The sequence below is a fragment of the Micromys minutus genome (assembly GCF_963924665.1).
Source record: "Micromys minutus genome assembly, chromosome: 11".
NCBI lineage: Eukaryota > Metazoa > Chordata > Mammalia > Rodentia > Muridae > Micromys > Micromys minutus.
In genome coordinates this window covers 23061968-23079384 of record NC_137980.1, presented here as the reverse complement: position 1 = coordinate 23079384, position 17417 = coordinate 23061968, and the positions used below count along the sequence as shown (strand labels likewise).

Sequence of the window (17417 nt, the reverse complement as noted above, 5' to 3'; positions counted from 1 at the left end):
TGTCTAATATTACCAACTTTACAGAATCAATAATCTCATAGGAAACAAAGCCTCTGACATGTCTCAGAGAAATTATAAGTTCAATTAGATGAGGTGGGAAGACTCACTGTAAATTTGGGCAGCACTATTCCATGGACTGAGGCTTTAGATTTAGTAAAAAGAATAAAGTGAGCTGAGCACTAGCACTCATCTTTCTCTGCTCCCTGAGTGAAGATATGACATGATCAGCTGCCTCAAGCTACTGTGCTATGCTTCTCCCACCACGATGCACTGCGTACCCTCAAATTGTGAGACAAAAAATAAAACCGTCCTTCTTCAAGCTGCTTTGTCACAAAAAACCCTAATACAATAGACTCATCCAGTAGAAATAGCTTGAAGAACACACGTCATGCCAAGCTCATGCTCCACAACCGGCTGCCTTGTCAGGCACAGAGAATGTGGGCAGCCACCATCTGCATTCTGGCCCTGTTACGACTGGCCCCTTACCAATTCTTCAGGAATCATGTGGAAGCCTCCATAGGAACCCTTCATCTCTGATGACTATTCCCATGAGGCACTCTTACCTTTGTAGTTGTTTGATTTGTAGTACTGACTTTCTGAGGGACTCTTCCAAGTGAGAAATCTGAATATAAATATGACTGCATTATTAGACAATGATTCCAAGAGCAAGTTCAGACAACATACTCAGTTTGTTTACATTTCTAAAATGTGACATTGCAGTAATCCTGGCTCATCAGGACCTTTGTATAGAGTTGAGTCACATTAGATCTCTAGAGACACCAAGCTTTGTCTCCACAAGGAAGTAGGAACCTAGAGCATGTAAGCTCTGCCATGTGCTCTTTAGAAATTCTGATATCAAGTCTGAGACATGTCCTCCTACATGACATAAAGTATCTACACAGATTTCAGAATGCAGTCTATAACATATCGGGTTTAGATCTGGTCTTGCCACAAGGAACGAGGAAACCTCCAGGGACAGGTTTAAAGTCTCTAATTTTAGAGTGTTGTATTTAAAACCTCTTGTTTGCTGAGAGGTTTCAGACACACCAAATATGTAGCCAAGACCTGACTGGAGGTAAGAAGCCTCTAGGATGGATTCTGGGTAGCTGCTGGGATAATGTAGGAGTGCTACGGATACAGTGCTGTATAACAGAGTGAGGTCAGTGAGCAGAGAGTGCACAGAACCTGTGGCCCTGCCTGTGCCATCTATGTACCCAGGCAGGGGACTGGGACATTCTTCCTAAACTTGCTGACAGGTTCACAGAATGCTATGGCTTTATAACTAGGCTCCTCACCTAATTTATTAGATAACCTTTGGAGTTTTTAAAAAGGACTTTTATATAAAAAAGAGGGATGAGCAGAGAAGCCTCTGCACTGCTCTCATTCTCCTGCAGCCCTAGTGTGGGCAAGTCTAGCTGAGGGAGCCCAAGTGGCCAGACTGATTGTTCTATGTAGGTAGCCCAGAGCAGAGAAGCCCCTTGGTAGGTCAGGCCAACAGACTCCTCAACTAGAAGAAGAAACCATCCCCTCAACTGGAAATGTAAAGAAAAACAAACCTCCCAGGTGCTAGTAAACCCTAGTCAGCCTGGACTTAAAGTTGGTCACAGTGGCATATGCCTTTAATCTCAGTACTCAGGAGGCATAGGCAGATAAATCACTATGATTTTGAGGCCAACCTGGTCTACACAGTGAGATCTTGCTGAGAGAGAGGAGGGTAGGGAACTAAAGTATAATATGATACTGAAATTATAAGATCAAACAATTAAAAAACTGAGAGTTTGATTTCATTTACCTTTTCTTGATAGAAAGTCATTAACCTCCTTCTGTGTTTTTCTTGAAATTCTGAAATCTGAGAAGACAACTCATTTCAGCTGTTGAGGACACAGGTCATAGCACATCTCTTGTGGAAGTAAAAGGCTGTAAGGAACTTTAAGTGTGGGTTGCAGCATGTTCTATTTACATGTACTCCCCCAGTAGACCTGCACCTCCTCCCACAGGAACAGTCACAGATTTCATGGGTTTGCTTGTGATTAATGTCTGACCAGAGTGAAACATAGCCTAGATGTTCTGGGAAGGATGGAATGTCAGAAGGCTGTCAAATGCAAGGGCAGGTAGGCTTATCTGGTATGAACATTAAGGCTCTGCCTTCCCAGCAGCCTTTCTGTTAAAGATGCTCCAGTGGTGTGCTTACTTTTGAGAACATGTGGTCTCATTTTGATGGTAGTGATTACCTGAGGTAGGCCTCCTGCAATGAGTGACCCTAATACTCAGACTAGGGCAGGGTTAAAGGGGTGGAAAGAGTTAAAACAAGGAAACCTGGCATTGTAGTTACACTGGGAGATACTAACGTTGTCTTGTACAGATTGCTAGAGCCAGCTATTTCTGAAGCCAGTACCATCCCTGCCTTCATACTTCACAGGAAACCTCATGTGCCTTATGTAATTTGAACTGGGCTTTTGAGAATGGCAATGTGAACAAGTGAGCAGTGATCTGAGGCTCACTCAAAAAGAGCCAGTAGATGGTTTGAAAAAAAATGGTGTCTATTTGGCTGAGACACCAAACTGTCACTCCCTCATTTAAATCTTCCACCACTAGATGCTGGTTCCACAGGTACAGGGTGATTGTAGGTAGGTGGTATTTTAAGGCTCTATATATCCCTCTAGGTGATAGCACAGAAAAAGGGTGGTCTTCACTCACCAAACTGCTCTCCTTGGGCCATAGCTGCATCAGCCTCTGTACCTTCCCCTACCTCTCTGTTGTGGAAAGCAATAACTCACCACAGAGTATGCACTAAATTCACGATGAGAGGCTACTTCTAGAGATGGGACTATGTAAGGCATGAATATTCAGGTTAGCAGAGATAATATCCTCCCTAGAACTGAGCTCTGGCTCTACATTTTTCATGTGGTTCAAGTCTTTGAGTCTCCAAAAGGAACTTCAGCCTTCTGAGACAAGATAGGGACCACAGAATGACCACTGCTCATATAGACAAATGTAGACTCTCGAGGCCATCCTTGTAAGAATTTTCACTGAAGAAACAGTTAAAATCCTCCCTAAACTGTGCTAGCAGTTTTGCCCCCCAAAGCCCATCTCCCGGGGCTTTGTCATGAATCCTCTCCTTGCCTGCAGTGATAGCCCTGATCTTCTAGTTCCTAACATTCCTGGGAGAGACTCAGTGATAAACCCTCCTTCCCTGACTCTGGAAACCTGCAGGTCATTTGAACAGGACAAGGCTATGTCTGGGACATTTGCTTTCCTTCAATTTCTCTTTTTTTAAATTAACTAATTTATTTTATAAAATATTACAGCTCACAAAATTTGTTACATAATAATATATGATGAATACACAGTTTTTTTCTTTTTTTCTAAGAACGACTTCCATACTTGTATAAAAGGTACACTGAATTATCCATGTTCCATATTTGTCCTAGGGGCTGGGCAGAGCTGGGAATTGTTCTGGCAGTAGACTGATGTTCCCATTGCTGTTGGCAACTAGAAACCTACTAGCTGCCTGTCTCCTGCCTTCTTCCTCAGTACACCCTGCGCCTGTGATAGGAAGTTTCACGTAGTAAGCCACACCCTCAGAGGCTAGGATTTCTGTAGCATGTGTCAACACCAATCATGATGTGGGATTCCAGTGGAGGGGACACTGGAGCTTAGCAAGGCCTGTTGATGGGGAATGCTGCCATGACATGGTGATTTTTATGTAAGGACTTTGGTTTGAGTACCCTGCAGGCCCATGAATGACTGTCCAGTCTCCATAGTTGCTGATTTGGTGGACACAATTGTCCCAAGGATAGAGCCAAATGGAAAGTAGCACTGTAACCCAGATTTTTTCATAGCAATGGGCTAAGTCTCCTTAGAGAGACAGGCTTGCACTGTAGATGAGACTAGTGCTGTCCAGAGAGCCTCTTGTGAGAACGGGAACAAGCTGGACTTCAAGTATCTGTGTCACTGGCTCTTCTGTCTGTCTGGATTGTCCCTGTCTAGGAGTTTTTCTGGCTTATGCTCTAGGGGCTATATTCTAGAGACTAGAGTGCTAGAAGTGGCCTCACAAGGGAGATGCATTAGTAAAACAAAGTAAAAAAGACTGTGAAACCTGGGAATGGTGGCACATAACTGTACCCCAGCACCTGGAAGGACAAGGTAGCAGAGTTATGAGTTTAAAACAAGCCTGGATTGTATAACAATTTCTATGCTAACTTACAATAAATGACACACACACACACACACACACACACACACGCGCACGCAAACATACACACACAGAGGGGGGAAGGGAGGTAGGGAGGGAGAGACATGGAGAGAACACAAAGGAATAATAAATCTTTATTATTGCACTGAGACAGCAGAAAGGGCCAACTCCAAGGCCGAGAAAGCCCTATGCTAGACCAGTCCTGTTCAGAGCCGAGAGTAGCACAGCTAAGAGAGGACGGGAGAATGGGACGAGGGGCAGGGAAGGGCAGCTTCCTTTGAAGTTGAGTGTATTGCAGGGAATCCAGGGAATCAAGTCAAATGACATGGACATTTGGGCTCAGCATAGGAGACACTAGGGACAGAAGTCAAGTGAGAGTGTCACTCACTGACTGCAGGCAGTGGCATATAGCAAGGGTGTCAATAGGGAGAAGATTGGGAAGAAACAGAAAGGCAAGTGTCACAAGAGCAAATACAACACAGACAGGACAGATTAAGTTCAGCACTGAAACCTTTATGCTCAAATATTTTACGAGATAGTAAAAAAAAAAAAACTTGGAGAGGCAAAGACATTTTCATACTCACCTCTGTAAGAGACTGGCCCCCAGAACATTACATCACAGGGTCTCTGAAGTAATGTATTCTGAGCATCACCAAGTCAAGCCTCAAGCGTCTAACTCACCTGAGAGGTCTCCTGGGAATACTTCTTACACAGACCATCTATGCCCAAAAAGAATGTCTGGATATTGGAGTTAGTCTGAAGAGGAAGCAAGTGACTATGTAGAAACTTCTTTCAAGATCTACAATTAACTGTATATAACACAAGCAAATAGCAATTCACCCCTGTAAAGATTACCATACCTCTAAGTAGCATGCAGGGTAATGGCACATATTGGCAGCTACTGAGCAACTCTGGACCAAATGCCACTCTATATCTTGTGAAAATATGCTTCAAAATGAAGGTAAAAGGGTAACTTAAACAAACAACAAAACCCAAGAGAATTTGTCACCAACAGATCAATATTAAAAGCAAAAGTAAAGTAATTCCTTGGGTAGGAGACAATCATTGACAGACAACAGAGTTTGTGAGGCAGCAAAGGGCAAGAGAAGGGGGAGTGTGGGGAAATACAACCAAGCACTAGCCATGTGTTGTAGTATTGTGTTGTCAATTTAGCACAAAGTAAGAGCCACTATTCCATCTGAGAAGGGAAAGGATGCTGAACAGGTCAACAAACTGAAACCACCTGACGTCTTTCCATTGCCAGAAAAATCTAACTTAGATGAACCTTTAAAAAAAAAAAGATTTCATTTTTATTTTAATCATGCGTATAATGTTTGTGAGTAGGTATGCTCATGTGAGAAGATCAACAGAGCAAAAAATTAGCTTTCTAAAAATGCTAGTTCATATCACTCAATACACATTTGCCAAGGTTGTTCAATAAAAAAGAACTCACAATAGCCACTCTTAAAATTAGAGAGAGAGAAAAAGCAGTGGGTGTGGTGGCACATGACTTTAATCCCAGCACTCAGTAGACATAGGCAGGCAGATCTCTGTGACTCTGAAACCAGATGGGTATAAATATTGAGTTCCAGAACAGTCAGGACTGCATAGAAACACTATCTCAAAATCCCCAAACAAACAAACCAAAATCAATGTAACTGATACTGAAAATGTAAAACGCTAAGTGAAACTCCAAGTTTCAGAATTTTAACTGTATCTAAAAGTCATTGAGATGGTTGTTCATGGGTCATACTCGTAGAAACATGGAAGACAATGGAGAAGGTGACCTGAACTGGTAGTAGAGGACTGCCTCAAAAGTCCCAGAGTTTGGAACTGGGCAAATGTTTGAATGACTATGTTAATCTATGTAGGGTGCTTATATTTGTAAGTTCCTTACAACAAACTTACACACACACCCACACACACACATACACACACAAACATACACACAAAGGGAGAGAGAGAGAGAGAGAGAGAGCAATGTGGGGGGAGGGAGGCTGGTCTGGACCTTGCTATATAGACCAGACTGGTCTAGAATTCCAGTCTCTACCTCCCAAGTGCTGAGATTAAAGGCATGGGCTACCACTCTCTACTCTAAGACCTTTTATGAAGCTATTTACTATCATTTATTATTATAAATTAACTATGAATAGAAACTTCCAACTTTAGCTTGTATATGATCATGGGTGTAAAAAAGTCCCAAAAGAAACAATAGAAAATTGAGTCTATCTGAAAAAGCTGTAGTTTGTCATCACAACTTGACCCTGTTCCTCGAATTTCATGTGGGTTTTTTAGTTTTAAAAGTAAATGAAGGGGTCAGTTAGTTGGGAACCCATGTTGGGCAGTTCACAACTACCTATAACTCCTACTCCAGGGAATCCAATTATCTCTGACCTCTGAACAGAAACATAATTTTTAAAAAAGCAAATGTATGGTAAAACTGAGTATTATCAAGAGTTAAAAAAGTAATCAATTAAAATATAATCAATTATATTTTCAGCAAGTTCTGAGTGATGGGCATCTCTTGGGACAACCGGCACCAGCACTGCAAAATCTGGTAAGAGAAAGCCCCACCACAGAACTGGAAGCGTGAGCAACACTAAGATTGGTCCTCATCAAATACACACAGTCCGAGTTAGAGGAGGCAATAAGAAGTACCATACCCTGAGATTGGATATTCTAACTTTTCCTGGGGCTCTGAGTGTTGTTCTTGCAAAACAAGGATCAGTGATGTTGTCTACAATGCATCTAATAATAAGCTTGTCCACACCAAGACCCTGGTGAAGAACTAACTGCATTGTGCTTATTGATAGCACACTGTACCAACAGTGGCCCGAGTCCCACTATGTACTGCCCTGGGCTGCAAGAAGGGGGCCAAGTTGAACCCTGAGAAGGAAGAGATTTTAAACAAAAAATGATCAAAGAAAATTTAGTGGAGCAGTTCCAGCAGGGCAAGCTTCTTGCCTGCATTGTCTCAAGACCAGGCCAGTGTGGCAGAGCAGATGTCTATGTGCTAGAAGGCAAGGAGCTGGAGTTCTATCCGTGGAAGATCAAAGCCCAGAAAGTCGCACTACTTGTGGTGGTTTGAATAGGTTTGGTCTCCATAGATTCATGTGTTTGAATGCTTAATCCATAGGGAGGGACACTATTAGGAAGTGTGGCCTTATTGGAATAGGTGAGGCCTTGTTGGAGGAAGTATGTCATTGTTGGGTAGGCTTTGATATCTTCTATACTAAAGCTCTACTCAGTGTGGAATCCAGTCTCTTCCTGGCTACCTTCAGATCAAGATGTAGAATTGTCAGCTCCTTCTTCAATACCATGTTTGCCTGAATGCTGCCATGCTTTCTGCCATGATGATAATAGATTAGACCTCTAAGACTGTAAGCCAGCACAAGTAAATGTTTGTCTTTATAAGAGTTGCCTTGGTCATGGTGTCTCTTCACAGCAATCAAACCCAAACTTATAAGATATTTCTGCATAAGAAAATATTCTAGAAGAATAGGACCTTTAGCAATGAATGTTTAGATGATGCTTCAAAGCTGATGTAGTACTTCTCTAAAGCAGCCAGCACCTAAAGACTGGGCTACCACAGTTTGCAGACCTCCATGGAGAAGCACTTGCAATTTACTGAGAGGTGAGAGAGCACTCGAACAAAACACACCCTATGTTCATGGGTTAAAAGAGCCAATACTGAGTAGATGTCAATTGTCCCTTCGTTTTTATTTATTTTTAGTTTTTGGTAATATGTACAAATAGAACTTCTAATGAGGGAGGCGAAGGGAAAGGCATTTTCATAATCAGATTATTTGAAGTAGGAAAACGTACCCTAAATCTTGGCCATATCTTCTAATGGCAGTCCACATAAAAGAACAAAGGAGGAGGAAACTGCTTTTTGCTTCCTGGAAAGTTCATCCTCAGGAATTCTCCAGAACCAGATTTGGACTGCTGAGTAATTCAGCCTTGTGCACTGAACAACTGTCAGATTCTAAGCCTTTCCATTGTGAGACAGCCATTGTTGGAGACTACCTTGGACCACAGCTTTCACAGCAAAGCATTCCCCCAGTGGAACACCCTGAATGCCACTGTTACTGCCTGTGTCACTGCATAGGTTCCAGGAAACATTTGGCCCTTTCTTTGAGGCTTTGATATGATCTGGAACCTATGAACTAGGAGTGTAAGGAACATTTTTGGGTCCTCATCATGACCTAATATACAATGGAACCTAGGTAAGACACTGAAGAAATGTTCAATAGCTCAGACACAGAAGAACACAAGCCTGGGGGCTCATCTTCCTCAGAAGATCTTTGCTAGATCCTCATTGCTATCTGAGGTACTTTTGCCTCTTTATTTTCAGCCATGGTTTTGTCTGTTCTGCAAGGTGAAGGAGCACAAGGAGTCTGCCTTACTCTGGTCTTTATCATTACAGACATGACTATATTACCTGGAGTCTAAAAGCCAGCATTTTTCTAGTATCATTAAGCATCTGTCTCCTTACAGTTAGTCTTTCCTTTCTACCTCTGCTTGGAAGCCAGTTACACTTCACTTGAACTCATTATTATTGTGGTCCTGCAGGGAAGCAACTTTCAAGCAACACATCCTCTGCTTTGATCTGAGGTCACCAGAGGGTTTCCTCCTAGAGGCCCAGTTGCTCCTCCACCCCCTGCATCTTGCAAGCATCTAATACTATATTGGTACTGTATTTCATGTGTGAACTAGTGTTTAATGACAAACAAATCAACACGTGAATATATATCTGCTGTAAGAGTATCCAGGGGCACCTCTTGAATACTCTGGAATATTCCTGGTCTGAAAAAATCTGCTTATATAACAGACTTGAAGAAACAGACTAAGCTAGAGACCATCGGAGGGTACTTCCCTGAAGCTTACTTCCTAGACTTAAGCATAGGTACAAATGACACACACTGAGTGCATAACAGAGGCCTTCCTACTGCACTTCTTGTATTTGTTGAGCACAGGTACACATGTTCAATCAGGGGTAGAACTGCTGAATCTCTGGTGTATGCTCAAAGAGGAATTCTAGTGGTTGAGTGAAAAGCAGTCCGAAGTGAGAACAATAGTGGTGACAGTTACAGAGAGCTAACCTGAATGCTGTGGGTGAGAAACTACAGCCATCTGAAAAGATATTCTAGTCAAAGGTAGCAGGAAGAGCAGGCATGAGATGGAGTTATCTTGCTACAGAAGCAGAGTAGCTGACCCAGCGACCAGGAGGTCCCAGAGCATTTGTTGAGAGCTACAAGAGCCCTTTGCCACAAAAGCACTTTTCCCTGAACAGTAAGATTTATAAAGGTGAGATATCTCCTAGACACAAGTAGATCCACTGGCTACAGAATGGAAAGCGGGAAGGATTAGCACCCTGGTGGCATATAGCCATGGGCAAAATCATGGGTCCACAAAAGATTGCTGAAGGAGGAGTTCACATTTATGGCTTAGCATGTGATGTGGAAGAAAGAGCGGAAGGAATCCCTCAATGGTTTTTAGCAGCTTCACTGGTTCATCTGATTGTTCTCTCATCCACAGAACAAAGAAGATACACTTTTTACAAACAGCCACAAAATACTCATAATTACCATGTAGTAAAAATATAATTAAAGGGGCTGAAGAGATGGCCTGGTGGTTAAGAGTACTTGTGTGATCTTCCAGAGGACCAGGTTCAATTCCTGGTACCTCCATTGTGGCTTGTGTGTGTGTGTGTGTGTGTGTGTGTGTGTGTGTGTGTGTTTGAGAGAGAGAGAGAGAGACAGAGAGACAGAGAGAGACAGAGAGACAGATACCTGAAGATCTAACACCATCTCTGGCTTCTGTGGGAACTAGGCACATACATGGTGTACAGACATATATGTGAGCCTAACAGCCATACACATAAAATTTTAAAAAAATCACTGAAAAATGAACCACAATGAAAACCCTAATTAACTAAAAAAAATTCTAACACCAAAGTCTCTGGTCACAGTGTTATAACATAAAATTTAAACATAAAGATGGAGCTAAAATCTAATCATTTAGAAATTAAATATATACCTATCTTACTTCCTTCACTTCATCTCCTTGTTTCTTCCTTTATTTCAGTGTAGCTCAAGCTGATTTTGAACCCACAGCTATCTTCCTACCTCAGCTTCCTAAGTACTGATACCACACTGAACTCTAAAACTATTATTTTGAGTTAGAACAGAAATAAAGAAAGGCCAGGAAAGGTGGGACTAACTGCTTTTTAAAGTTTTTTTTTGTTTGTTTTTTTAAGATTAAATGCTCTGGAGGCAGAAGCAGGCAGATATCTGTGAACTCAAGGCCAGCTACACGGAAAATTCTGCCTCAAACATACAAATGTAACAAAGGGCGCATCACATTCAAGAACCATGAATATTTGATCTGAGTGACATCCAAATGGATCCACTTTAATTCTATTTGTAAAATATCTCAGGTTAACTTATTCTTTGCTATAAACTTTCCAATGATTCTAGAAAGCAGTCCTCGAGACATTAAAGAGTATAGTGCACAGAAGGAACAAACAGCTTAAATACATTTACTAATGTCCTAGTCAGGATTACTACTGCCACAAAGCAGTTTAATTATGGGGGAAAGGAGTTGTTTTGCTTACATTTCCAGGTGACAGTCCACCATGGAGGGAAGTTAGGGCAGGAACTTAAACAGGCAGGAATCTGGGAGGGATGGTGCTTACTGGAAAAGCTCATTATGGCTTGCTCAGCCTGCTATAGACCTGGGCCCAGCTGGGTGTGTCAGGGCAGGGTCACTATTCACCAGATTCCGGGTGGGTAATGAGAAAGCCTCGGCCTAGCCTCCAGACCCCTCAGAGTATGGAGGAAGATCTAACCTTTTCTGGGCCAGCACAGGACATCCAGGTAGGGGCACAGGTAAGATCCAAGATTCAGGCTCACCAATGTGTACCCATCTCAGTTGTGTTTGGAGAAGTATTCCTTTCAGCCTGCTTTCTTATAGAAACCCAGGGGCTGTGCCCTCACCATCAATTGCTAATTAAGAAAACACACGGCAGGTCTTTCCACAGCCTGATCTTATGAAGGCATTTTCTCGACTTCGGTTCCCTCCTCTCTGAAGACTCTAACTTGTGTCAAGTTGACAGACAACTAGCTGACACAGCTAAGAAACAAATACAAATGGCCTAAACCTTCAACCCAGAAAGCTGGAGAAGGGTCAAACGTTCTCTTTCCAGCCTGACCTGACAGGGAAGGGATGCTGCAGAGGTATGTAAACGGTGGGTATGACATTTAGTCAACAGGATGTAAATAGTGAAATATGAAACTGATGTGTTTGGAGAAAAATAAGTACTCAGTATTAAAATTTTAAATAGTTAAATATTTCCTCTTACTTTTCTACCTTTAGGAAAGTCTATAAAAACTCTTGCAATTGTGGACAGAAATTTGTAAAAATAATGAGTGTAAGGCAAAAAAACCCCAAACAAACAAATGAACACACAGACACACACACACACACACACACACACACACACACACACACACCAGAAAAAAAATTCCACAGGCTCTTTAAAAGAAAACAATAAGAGTCCTCAAGCTGTATCCACTATTTGGCTGTGGGTCTCTGCATCCAACTGAGTCAGCTGCTGGGTGGATCTCAGAGGACAGTCATGCTAGACTCCTGTCTGCAAGCATAACAGAGTATTTTTAATAGTGTAAGAGATTCGGTGCTTATCCATGGGATGGGTCTCAGTTGGGGAAAGGGTTGAAGGCCCTGAAGGAGATAGGAAATCCACAGGAAGACAGTCAACTAACCTGGATCTTTGGGGCTCTCAGAGACTGAACTACCAACCAAAGAGCATATACAGGGTGGACCTAGGCCTCCTCCACAATACACATATGTAGCAAATGTGCAGCTTGGTTGTCATGTGGGTCCCAAACAACTGGAGAGAGAGAGGCTATCCCAAAAGCTATTGCCTGTCTGTGAGATATGCTCTTCTAGCGGGGCTGCCGCGTCTGGCCTCAGTGGGGAGAGGTGCCTAGCCCCAAAGAGACTTGATGTGCCAGGGTGTGTGGGGGGAGATACCCAGGGGGAGAGCCTCCACTCTTTCAGAGAAGGAGATAAGGGGATGGGGGGAAGGATTTTGGGAGGAGGTGACTGGAAGAGGAGCAGTGAACAGTATATAAAGTGTATAAAAAACAAAACAAAAAACAGATATTATGTAGTTATGTAAAACTATGTACCACAAACATGATATTATTTGGAAAAATTATGTAAAAAGAAAATAAATACATAAACATAAACTAGGTGCCAACCCCTAGATGTTGTCATCTTTGGAACAGGATCTTGGAATTGCCATATTGTCTGTTATGACTTTCTATATTGTCTGACTTGTTGGGTAACTCTGTTGTATTTTTTTATAAAAAATTGTGATGTTTAAAAACAGCAGTTCAAATATACACCTGGAAAACAGGCATAGAAGAGACAAATCACTTGGTAAGAAGTTTATAGCAAGGAATAAACTAATCTGGCATATTTTATAGATAGAACTATAGATTTAAGCTCACAGAACAAAGAACTGACTTTGAATCATACTATGAACAACCCTCTTAATTATTCACTATATGAAAATTTGGTTTTATAAAAACCAAATTTGCCTGACTAGGAAGTCAGTGTTGTACTAAGTAAATTTACTCTATTTTCACTTCTAAAAACATAGTGCAATCCAATAAACTGCACAAGGCTAACCTATGGCTAAGAAAGAAAGTATAATGAGGGGTTAAAAGCAAATCCAGCTGGTGTGGAGGCTCAGGCCTGTAATGTCAGCACTCAGTAGGCTAAGGCAGAGGATACTGTATTTAAACACACCCTGGATAACACAATGACAAACAAATTTTTCTTAGCAAAACTGAAGACAAAAAATTATGACCCAACAGTAATCAATCAAAACCAATCAACAATAAAACCAAATCAAACCACAGAACAGGAAAACCAAATCCTACTATGCTTTATTACTTACAAGTGTTAATCTAGGAAAAAAAGAATGAAAAATTTAGATATTAGTTATTAAGAATTCAAACCCAAATTAAAAGGGAATACTATTATGATGAACATTCAAATTCTAGAGATTTCAACTTACATGTTTTGAGAGTAAAACTGTATGACAAGGAACTTCACAGATCACACATTCATTCTTTTTACCTATCAGAGAGAAGCAAATGTTTAATTACGGTATACTGACCAGTGTTGTGAATTATGTATGACCATAGACCTTGTGTTATAATGCAGGTTTACACAGTGTCTGAGTGTTCTTAAGTGATGAAGCTGTGGATTCATGAAACAATTTATACAGTAATTTATTTTCTTGCTTTGTAAATGTGCAACCCAAACATCGGTCCACAAGTGTCACTAATACTTAGATTTTACAATGGAATCCTTTCTTCTCTTCACCACGCCCAGTGCATTCACATATGAGCATGCATGTGCTTTCTTCATGCAGGGACTCACATATACTGTGTTCTACTATTAAATGTTAGCACCAACCCTTAATTTTTTTTCTTTTTTGAGTCTGAGCATGGTGGTAGATATACCTTTAATCTCAGCATTTGAGAGGCAGAGGCAGAGGCAGAGGCGGAGAGGCAGAGGCGGAGAGGCAGAGGCGGAGAGGCAGAGGCGGAGAGGCAGAGGCGGAGAGGCAGAGGCAGAGGCAGAGGCGGAGAGGCAGAGGCGGAGAGGCAGAGGCGGAGAGGCAGAGGCGGAGAGGCAGAGGCAGAGGCAGAGGCGGAGAGGCAGAGGCGGAGAGGCAGAGGCGGAGAGGCAGAGGCAGAGGCGGAGAGGCAGAGGCAGAGGCAGAGGCGGAGAGGCAGAGGCGGAGAGGCAGAGGCAGAGGCAGAGGCAGAGGCGGAGAGGCAGAGGCAGAGGCAGAGGCGGAGGCAGAGGCGGAGGCAGAGGCGGAGGCAGAGGCGGAGGCAGAGGCAGAGGCAGAGGCAGAGGCAGAGGCAGAGGCAGAGGCAGAGGCAGAGGCAGAGGCAGAGGCAGAGGCAGAAGGAGCTCTTTGAGATCTGGTCTAAGGAGAGAGCTCCAGAACAGCTAAGACTACACAGATACTTTGTCTCAAAACAAACAAACAGACAAACAAACAAACCCAACAGGAGCAAAAACCCTTCCTGAGACAGAGGCTTGCTTAGTTGCCCAGGGAGGCTTTGAACTTGTACTCCTCTTGTTTCTGACTCTCAGCTAGTACAAAGTACACACCATCATCTGGTTTTGTGACATTTTAATATAAAAATTTTAACAATTTAAAATAGAAATAACTCTTTCAAGCCTCTACAATACCACTCACAGTCACGTTTACAGCACCACTGGTTTCCTGTTACCTAGAGCCAGCCTCAACTTAAGCATGAAAGTTTTATAAACCTGTCTACCTGCTAGCATAGAACTACTTTACCTGCTCACACTTTAGTTTTTTTTTCTTTTTTTCTTTTTAAGATCTAGAAGGAATCTGTCTATATTTCACTATCTTTCCCCCCATGAAAACTGACCACCATCCTGGCTTGAATCTTTGAACTTTTTGGCTGGCTCTCAGCACCAGCCTTGTTATCCCATCACTTGTGTGGAGCACAACTTGGGTTCCTTATCAGCATTTCTGTTGCTACCAAGCCCCCGAACTCCTTAGTACTCTATGTCAAAATGCACAATTGTCACAGGATTTCTTACAGTTAAACTTCCTAACAGGCATGCATGGACACACAGAGCAGGGGGTGTTGAGGAAGAGCAAATGCAAGCATGTGAAGGTCAGAGGGTAACCTCCAAGAGTTAGCCCCTATAGTAGGTTCTGGGGACTGAACTCAGATCACTGGGCTCAGCAACAAGTACTGTGAACGGCTGATACATCTTTGACAGCCTCTCATTTCTTCTTATAAAGGCATTTAAGTACCCATCCACTCCTGCAGCATCCACCCCACACTGCATGTTCCTATGCTACCTTTCTAACTCCATGTTGTTCTATTGCACTATCTTAAATAGGAGGTGCACAGTAAAAGATTACAGAACAGTTTCATTAAAACACAAGTATTAGCTGGAGCGTGGGGGGGTGTGGAGTGTGGAGGGGCATACCCGTAAATCCCAGCACTCCTGAGGCAGAGGCAGATGGATCTCCAGTGAGTTTGAGGCCAGCCTGGTTTCCAAAACAAGTTCCAGGACAGCCAGGGCTATGACAAAGAAACCTTAGGCCTTAAACTAGTCACACACACAACATCATGAAGGTACATATCTTCACTCTTCTTAACTTAAGGTTATTTTAAGTCATTGGTGACTTCTACCACTGACCCAGTAGATATTTTTAAACACTGATTCTTTGGCCTTGGGGAAAATCTAGGTCATCAAGACTTCTACTTCCTTCTTTATTCAACATCTTTCTTCTGTCTACTTATCACCTATAAAATACATTTCCCAAGGTGGTGGTATTTTCCAATTGCCTAATCGTTTGGCATTTACTTTCATATTACTGACTCACCATTTACATTCCTGACTCCTTTAAATTCCAGATCTCCACTCAGAGCTACCTCCTCTTTCCTCCCTTGACAGCTCCCACAAGATAGGGTCTAAGGTATCAATTTTCAACCTGTGGGTAGTGACCCCCTGAGTGTTACTTAAGACCATATGAAAACACAGATATTTACATTATAATTCATAACAGGATCCTAACCCTGAAGTAGCAACAAAAATAATTTTATGGATGGGGATCACAATCTGAGGAACTGTATTAAAGGGCTGCAGCGCTGAGAAGATTGAGAACCACTGACCTAAAATGAGCTTACCAGCTTATTCTGTCCTGCACCCACCAGCAAGGGTTCAGCTTCTTGCTTTCTGCCCTTTTAATGATGGTTTTCCCCAAACCCATCATTTCTGATCCCATGGCTACATCTTGTTCCCACTGCTTCTCACAAGCCCCACTACACAGCTTCTGAGTTTCTCTCACTCCAGATTACTTTTTAAACCAGGCTTCCTCTTAGAGTATCCACTAGAAACCCAGACATTCTACCCCTGGTTGCACACGTGTACCTATGCTCAACAAATACATAGCCGAGTTTTCACAGAAGTAGCATTTGTCACTTACAAATCTTGAAACCACTTATGATAGTTTAACTAATGGACGAATAAGTTGGAGTGTGATCACACAGCAGAGCTCCATATAAATATGGCACCTACGTGTACAATGCTCATACTACAGTGTGTAAAGTCCTAGAGAATTATGATAAGGCCGGGCAACAAACCAAAACCGAAGTGTAGAAGAATTTTCCGAGCCCTGGAGGTGTGCCTGTCCCTTCAGTCGCCAAGTTAAACATGTAGGTCACTTCTCACTGCTTCTGTACACCCCCCAACCCCCACACCCTCGGTCCCTGGAAGCTTTACTTCAACAAAAATATTCACATCCTATCAACTTGCTACTACAAACTAGCTTCCCACCAGATGCCAAGGGACGCAGGCAGGCTTTCTGGAGTCCTTGGGAGATGCACAGACCCATCGGGGTTCCTCGCCCCTGTCCTACCCACAAGAGGAAACCCACACTGTGAGCCCTGGGCGAGCCTCCTTGGCCCATTTCACCCGCCTGGCTCGCGCGGACCTTTGAGGAGGCAGGAATCGCAGTACACGTGCCCGCAGCTGGTCAGGCTGAAGGACGACTTCCTGTGCGGCGGCTGGAAACAGCGATTACAGAACACCCAGCTGGCCATGACCGAGGGCCCACTTGCGACCCGCGCGAGGCCAGCGAGGACTCTGAGGAATGGACGCACTCAGTACCCGGCGCAGCCTAGAAAGGCAGCTCTGCGCATGCGCTCAGTGGGGCGCATGCGTACAAGGCCGTGGCTTCCCGCCCAAACGGACAAGGAACCAACACCTAGGGGGTGCCAGGGCCTAGAGTACTGGGGAGAAGAAAGGCCGCCTTCTTGGTGGCGGAGAAGAGCTAGTCGATGTGGGGCAGGGACAGTGGCTTCTTTCTCACCATGAGGAAGTTTGTTGCTAAAGGAAGCTGGGTGAAGCTGGGCAGGGGTAGTAGACATTGAAGGAGTGTGAGTGGATCAGGCCTCGGGGTAGAGATAGGCCGGGGGACAATTGTACACACCATAATGTAGAGAGAAAAACGGGGAACCACCGAAACCAGGAAGAACCATAGGTTCCTCCTAGCAGGGTTGGAGGAAAGGACTACGGGAAGGATGGTTGTGGGCTGGGGTTATGGACCAGGCTAGAGGGA

At 43.2% G+C, this 17417-nt stretch overlaps 1 protein-coding gene and 1 pseudogene across 2 annotated transcripts in view; one reads left to right on the top strand and one right to left on the bottom strand.

The window, feature by feature from the left end:
• RNF212 (ring finger protein 212) overlaps positions 1-16899 on the bottom strand; it is a gene marked incomplete at both ends in the record, with an annotated part of 40921 nt that extends 24022 nt beyond the window's left edge. Inside the window, 5 exons of the mRNA XM_080925511.1 lie at positions 564-622; positions 1793-1849; positions 4877-4951; positions 13305-13366; positions 16791-16899. Coding sequence (XP_080781637.1) covers positions 564-622; positions 1793-1849; positions 4877-4951; positions 13305-13366; positions 16791-16899 — 362 coding nt within the window. The remainder of the gene's footprint in view (positions 1-563; positions 623-1792; positions 1850-4876; positions 4952-13304; positions 13367-16790) is intronic.
• LOC308427057 (small ribosomal subunit protein eS8-like) lies at positions 5959-7283 on the top strand (annotated as a pseudogene). Its single transcript has 2 exons — positions 5959-5990; positions 6739-7283. The product of its transcript is annotated as a small ribosomal subunit protein eS8-like (transcript).
• Positions 16900-17417: the final 518 nt, after the last annotated feature.